General features: G+C 30.7%; 1 protein-coding gene across 1 annotated transcript in view; it reads left to right on the top strand.

The window, feature by feature from the left end:
• Nucleotides 1–1,079: 1,079 nt before the first annotated feature.
• Smp_083770 (putative anoctamin) overlaps nt 1,080–7,678 on the top strand; it is a gene marked incomplete at both ends in the record, with an annotated part of 42,433 nt that continues 35,834 nt past the window's right edge. The window contains 3 exons of the mRNA XM_018794297.1: nt 1,080–1,201; nt 4,163–4,331; nt 5,196–5,364. Of these exons, the coding sequence (XP_018648724.1) occupies nt 1,080–1,201; nt 4,163–4,331; nt 5,196–5,364 (460 nt within the window). The remainder of the gene's footprint in view (nt 1,202–4,162; nt 4,332–5,195; nt 5,365–7,678) is intronic.

Raw genomic sequence — 7,678 nt, 5'->3', positions numbered from 1 at the left:
TGCCGAAGAGGCCGAATTTTTTTGGAGTTACAATTAAGAATTGGTACCATCAATAATATTAGATAAAAGTTTAGCTTTGTTGCTATTCTGACTCAGTAATCAAACGTAGTCGATGCGTGACCCGAAGACATTTAACTAAATCTTATGCGAAATCTGAGTTTTACTCAGTCTAGGACAAAACAGAAGTTCACAAGATTTTAGTTTCCAAATATCCTCTAGTTAACACCTATACTCGTTGGAAATAAACACAAAAATAGGAAATATCGTAGGGAATTTTCCCATACTTTATGGCTTTTCATGTTCATTTAAGAAACAAAAGTGTTTATAAATCAGGTGTTACTGAAAATTGCGTTTGTTACCGCATATCTACTCATTGATGGTTGAAAAGTTTTTATATTTCAGAGTAATTAAATACATAAGATCGATTATAAGCGCTCAGTCATTGTTAACAGTTATTTTCATCAGGTATTACAGGGTATTTCTGATGCATATGAGTAAAAGATGACTGACGGAAAACAAAATGTATTATTTGATGAAAATAAATGAAATACTAAGAAAACTGCTTTACTACTTAAGGAAAATAATATTGTAACATATACTGTTCACTTCAATACTAGCATTAAAGATTAGTGACATTTCTGAATATGCAATGCTCAATGTCTTTGAGAAAAAAATGTCCATCTTTCTAGCTCTATAAATGCTGAGGCTCACTTCATCTCTTAGTAACATCAATCATTAATTAAGTTTAGTTTTGATGGTTTTGAAAAACTCGGGTTAACATTTCTTAGCAAGTAAAAATTAATGATAGATTTTAGTTTAATTTAACATCAATCCAGTGAAACTGAATAACCTTTATTGTAGCTTTTACGAAATTCTCACAACTAAATACTATATATCTGTCACTGAGTTATTTCAGATACTCAACCTAACTAAATAAGCAAGATTTTCATGATTGACAACTAGATTTAAAAAGTATTTAGATGAGGTTGTGTTTTTTTTCAGTTAATTAAGTCAAGTTTTCTTGTTAATATCCTTTTAAATTTGAACTACCAAAAAATCTCAAGTTACAAAACACTAAAATGAAGAACTGGTCTGAGATTCTTTTGAAAACAATTGGGATTCCATCTATAATGTCGCAAAATGTTCCGAATTCTCCACCTGAATATTATACTTGTCCATTTAAGAAAAGCAAGTTAGAAAAGTTAGTAATTATATTTTTATAATAATTATTTACCTCATGTATTTATTTTTATTGATTTGTTGAAAGTTGATTATCTACGGCATGTCTAACAGTTTGTGAAATACTGACAATGAAACTGTGGTTGGTAAATATTCCCAATATAGTAGTAAATAATGCAGAGAAAAAATATGCTTTTCATTTCATCGAACTAAATGCATAAGGCATTTTGATGTTAATTAATTGGATGCTAAAAATATCTTGTCAGCTAACTTTGATGACGTTGACATTGTGTTTTTGATATCTGTGATTACTGTATTGAGGTCCATGAATGATTATTTTGAGATAAAAGTATATTTTTATAAACGTGGCACGGTTAAATATTGAACATAATTATATGCTGTTAATTCCATATGAAAGAAAACTTCCCTAGTAATTAATTGGCTTAGGTATCTAGAATTGTGACTTAACATTCCATTAGTTATTTTTTTTATCGAAACACCATTCAAATGATGAAAACTAAACCAAATAAACTAGAAAACGTAACTGATATGTTTTCCTCTAGTGAAATTGAAAATAAATTTATGGGCTCACTTTCATGCTAAACAAAACATACATTCATACAAAACTTATATCATAACAAGTTCTTGTTGTTATGTTCTCACACACGCTATCCGGTATATCTCATATATTTATACTGGTATATATATTTACAAAAATATAAGTTATAATGGTAGAACTGCAAACGGACAAGGGAGAATTCCTTTACAGTATAGTATTAGATATTGATCAGTAGTGTTCATGGTAACTCTCAATATTCCATTTGGGGATACAGTTGTGAGACTTTGATCACTGTGATAGTTCGAAGAAGTATATTTGTTACATTAAAATTCAGAGTATAAACAATTCAACTCGATTAATGTGAAAGCTCAAAACCACGTGCTAAAGAATATCAGTAAAAATAAACCAGACAAAAAAAGAATAATTAAACAGATGTGTAAGAAAAAATAGCCGGTTATCCTAAGTGTTCAATACATTATTTAGTTTTCCCACCTTATTCAAGTGGCACTTCAGGATTATGTGTATCTTGATTTCTCAAAATTTATCTATTCTACAGATAATCAGCTGTTCGAAATTTTGTGGTGAGACTTCACCTCACAGACTTGTAAATATGGTATTTCAAAGCCTAATGGTGAGACTTTGAAAATAAGGATTTAGTTTTCTATGATACTCAATACCATCTTGCTGAATTAATTGGAAAATGCTGATAAATTAACAAATGAAGTAGTTATCTCCCTGCTCACACAAATATTTAGTTATCATAGCTGACCGATACTGAAGACTTATTCTGGTTATGAATACACAAAGATCAATGATATGTGGGAAGTATATACGGGATCACAAACAACCATCGAAATTTATAACTTTAGAATTTCTTCTAGTAAATATACTAATCAAGCAATACGTTTATGAGTATATAAAGTATCGATTTAACGAAGCTAAATAACTTTTTAATTCATAGCATATAATCAATCATGTAGATTGTACTGTTTCCTTACTAAAAGTTGATTTTTACCACTTTTAAACCAATTGAGGATCCAAAAATACTTCGAATCTTAAACAAACATTTTCAGACTCAATTATTACATATTGTTCATTACCGCTCAAGACAAAATTTTAGAGACTGATCTCATCTAGAAATTAATCGTAAAAGTTTCAGAATCTTCCAGAATATTCCAGAAATGAAGAATATCTGAGAGAACAATTGTTTTCTATAACTTCATCAGCAGACTCGACAGTTATAATTATGATATTTTACAAAGGCCGAAATAAAGTATGTATTAATGAATTTGACAATCTGTTACGACACATATACTTCAAAATTGTGCTACTACAAATTAGAAAGATCACTTAATAAACGTCAGAATGACTTGAAGTAAAATGTCCAGTCACAAACAGTATAATAGTAACATAGCAAAAATGAAAAAAATCGTGTGAATAAAATGCACAGTAGGAAAATTTCATAATGTTAATTCAGGTTATAATGATAACAGTAACAGTAATAATAATAACATCTCTGTGTAAATATAATAAGTGGGGTGTTATCAAGGTGATTATGATAAAAAAGAGTTCATGTGAATCGGTAAAGATGGATGTCAAGATTAAGGTAGATGTAATAAAAAAATGGGAAGGGATAAGAGGTTTTCAATATTTAGTTTAGGTATCCGGTGATCCAGTCGTAGGTCAAAATAAACAAAGAGGCTGGATATATCTATCCTAGATACATAAGTTCGGTTTTCTGGAGTTGATCCAAATGGCTTCAGCTATACAGATTAGCCATAATCTAGCTCCTTGAGGTAGATTCTTTGGAACTTGGCATAAAACAGAGAAAGCTTTCTCTATTTTTATATGATATCCTTCATTTACAGGTTCAATATTTTAATTAAATGATTTCTCTAAATTTCTGAATGTTATATATTTTAGCTTATCCATAAATCGTGCATAACCGGCGTTTCGGTTGATGATAAAAAATTATCGAAAGACTTTGAAAATAAATATTAAGTTTGCTCATTTTTTTCGACGCTAAAGTGAATATACGTTTATTAATCAAAACGATTGCAACCTATAAGCCTTGGAAATTTTATGTGGAAAGGTCGTAGAGCATTATAATTGATGCCAATTTCTTTTGTAGATTCTCTCATGTTTTCACTAGCGTTTTGATATCGCTTTTTTTACTAAACACATTCACTAAAATACAGATTTACGTAGTCAGACTTGATTTACACTTTCCTCGTAAGAAATAGTGATACTATGAGATTTTAAGAACTAGGGTCTAGGTGACAAGTTTAGTATACGATAAATGGAAATGGTCTTAAAAATCACATGGTTGTTATGACTCATTACAGCAACTCTTTTATAACAGGTTGATAAAATCCATTTAAAATAAGGTTTGTCGCTCATATATATGTTGCAATACTGTTTCAGATTCATTGGACATGATAATAAAGAATCATATTTCACCCCTACTCAAAGACATCAGGTAGCATATGATATTTTAGCTACTCAAGCTTATGGGAGCCGTGAAAAAGCACAAGTTGGAATCGATCGTCTTATACAGGAAGAGGTTTACAATGCTGCGTACGCGATTCATGAGGTAATCAGTTCAAATGTAAACAAGCATATATATATATTCTCAAAAGAACTCATGTAACATTGAGTCACATGTTTATCATGCATATTTTTTGTGTTATCACATGTTCAATTATTTGTTCTATAAAAGTGTATATGATTGTGATACATGTTTATTTAGTTAAATAAAGTTACCATATTATACCTTATTTGAATCCCTATTTTATCCATAGTACTATAACTAAACAAAATATTACGGGAAACACTTTTTTTTTAACTTAATTAAAAGTTTTCATAATTTAATCCTGCATATAGCGAAGTTGAACATTTATGTAGTTTCAGATATATTTATCGTTATTAAAAAATTTCGACCGAATAACATTTGATACACTGATATTTAACATCCTGTATAGATGATGAGAAAAGATTTCGATTTATAGAAACTTTTCTGGTTCGGTATTACAGGAGATAAAAAAAAAACAACAAAAAATGGGGAAAATAATAAAATTCATCACGAAACTAACTAGTTGAATGAATCAGATGCTCACAATTGAGTTATAACTTTTAAACAATATCACTTGATAGTTGAAATCATGAGTCAATTGAAGCTAGACCACCATGGAAAACCTGGAAGCACTGCTCGACGGCCGTTTCGTCCTATTATGGGACTCCTCAGCAGTGCGCATCCACTATCCCGCCTCGCGAGATTCGAACCCAGGACCTACAAGTCTCGCACCAGAGCACTTAACCGATGGACTTGATTTTAATGAAATTCATTTTGTGAATAGATTACTGGTAAACATAACTTCTTATTATTTAAATAAAGTTGTTGATTTGAATATGATCATCATTTCTTGCAAAGATTAATATATTTCTCTATTAATTGTAGGGTCCATATGAAGTAGATGAAGAAGATTTAAAAAATCCAGAAAAAATGAATCCACGTCAAATTTTATATTGGTATTGGGCAAGATGGGGTTGTTGGTACAGATATCAACCTTTGGATCATATCAGAAGTTACTTTGGAGAAAAAATTGGTTTTTATTTCGCTTGGCTTGGTAGGTTCATTTTTTTAAAATTAAATATATCTTATTCATTGCATGTCAACTTCTCCCATCAAACAGTTTATTTTTAACATACATCATAATTGAAAAATCCATAACTATCTAAGCAAAAATGAAAAGAAAGGAAAAACTATAAACTGAGATGACGTTAGTGAAAGAGAAGAAAGATAAAATAGTGATTTAAGAATTATTGAGTAAATATTTATTAACTTCAACAGATAAAATAACTATTAACGTAAAACAAGTTAGTGACGAAGAATCAAATATTTAGTCGAATTTGAGTAACAGTTACATTGCAGTTCATAGCCTTTCTTGAAATGTTAACTGAATAATAAAGTTTGTCTATGTCTAGAGTGAAAGTGGTCCCACTAAAGAGTAGAAAAACATGAAGTACGTCTTCAGTTATTGCTGTATAGAATTGCGTTTCTTATCAATCAGTAAGAATTGGGGAGAAAATCAATGTCTTATGAGTTATCGATACATATGGCTTTTGAAATATATGAATATCCAACAATAACAAGTGTCAACAAGCAAGAAATTTTTGCTTGTAATCAGTGATTACCAAACAAAAGCCACAGCACTTTTGAGTCATATTCGCTTTATGAATTGAAATACATGATCTATAAACGAAATAAACGCTAAAAACTGGGCATAATGATTGTCGATAACTTACTAGTGTCCCGAAAATTCGTATACTTAGGACATGCGAATTAACCAGAAGTTTTCCATAAATTAAAGGTGCAAGTAAAAGTTTAAAATATTTGAAAACGTGATCAAAGTTTGGTTGTTCTTGGGGTTGATAACTCGTCAGCGATAACTACATGATCCTATAATACTGATTTCAGGTTTTAGAAAGTAAACATCATCTTAAAATTTAGATGTTAACATTGATAAAGCAGTTGTGAGTTAGTATGATCAGTCAAACGTTTATATTGTAATAATTTTTAATTTGTTTTATTAGTGATACTGAACCCAGTTAAATTTGAGATCTAAAAAAAGATATATGTGATACTTTCGGCAAATCATACGTAGGAGAAAAGATAAACATACGCCATCGATTAAGGTCTAGCTTCATTTTCTAAGGAAAGAGATACAAGCCATCGCTTACATATGTGTCTTTTATTCCAGGATAACAAATGTGTATTTATTCGTGAATGTATAAATATTCTCGATTATGATTTAGCCAGTAAGACTTTATTCACTCTGTCATCCCACTCCATCAACTAGATTCGGCACGTTTAGGTAAAGTACGATTTATTTACTATTTTGAAAATTCCTGTAACAAAGTCACAAACTTCAAAACTCACTCTTTAAAAAAAAATAAATGTTTAAATAATTTCTATAATCTACTGACAAAAGAATGTTGGACGTCATTTCATTGTGAAGATATCAGAAATTAGTCAACAATTATATGATGTAATGGTAATTTAGGTGTTGTACCAAGATTTCTGACTGCTGTTAAGGATTTTGTCATTGAATCAAAAAAAGATATGAAGTAAGATCTACTTCTATGCTGAAAGCTCAGTATTTATGGCATAAAATAGAACCTTGTTGTATCTAAAAAGAACAAAACTATGCAATAATAAATGTATCATTGACAAAACACCTTTTAACTTCTTATTTTATTGCCTTATGGAAGCAAAGATGGATAGTGGCTAGCAGTGGAATCCAGGACGCGCGTCCCGTCCTATTAATATGCGCCACACAAATCTCATTTGATTTGTGTGAGTGATATGATACTGTCCAGGTGCCCAAACAGAAGCAGGTGATTTTCCTAAGGAGCCACATCCAGAGTCTTTGACCTAAAGATCTGATCCACAAAGCAGTGGAGCATCGTGAGGAGATTCAGTCCCATGGTAGCGCTGAACATTCGCTCTTCGTAAACAACAGTAATGCTACGAGAAGGTAGTGAGTAAGACTTCCCTGTCATAGGCTACATATGCGTGGCCATGTGAGAGCATTTAGAGAGGGAAAGCGTACTCTCCCCACTCTCAACCGTACCAGGGCATTCGAGTACATGAAATATGAATTTTACACTGTTGTTTAACAGTGCTGTTAAATAAAACTATATACCCTAAAGATATCAGGATCAAATATTCCCCTTTGATCATATTATGATCATGAACTAATTTTCATTTCCATCCATTCAATCAAAATTCAGATTTTTTCTTTTTCAAAATCAATAAAATGAAAGTATTTTCCTTTTTTTTCCTTCCCTAATTTTTTTTTTCCCGAAAGCCAAGGGTCCTTTGTTTTAGATATAAAAAGTTTTAATCCATTTTCCAGGGACCCTTTAAAAAAACCCCAA

Source organism: Schistosoma mansoni, chromosome 1 (genome assembly GCF_000237925.1).
Source record: "Schistosoma mansoni strain Puerto Rico chromosome 1, complete genome".
Taxonomy (NCBI): Eukaryota; Metazoa; Platyhelminthes; class Trematoda; order Strigeidida; family Schistosomatidae; genus Schistosoma; species Schistosoma mansoni.
This window is presented reverse-complemented; position numbering and strand designations above follow the sequence as displayed.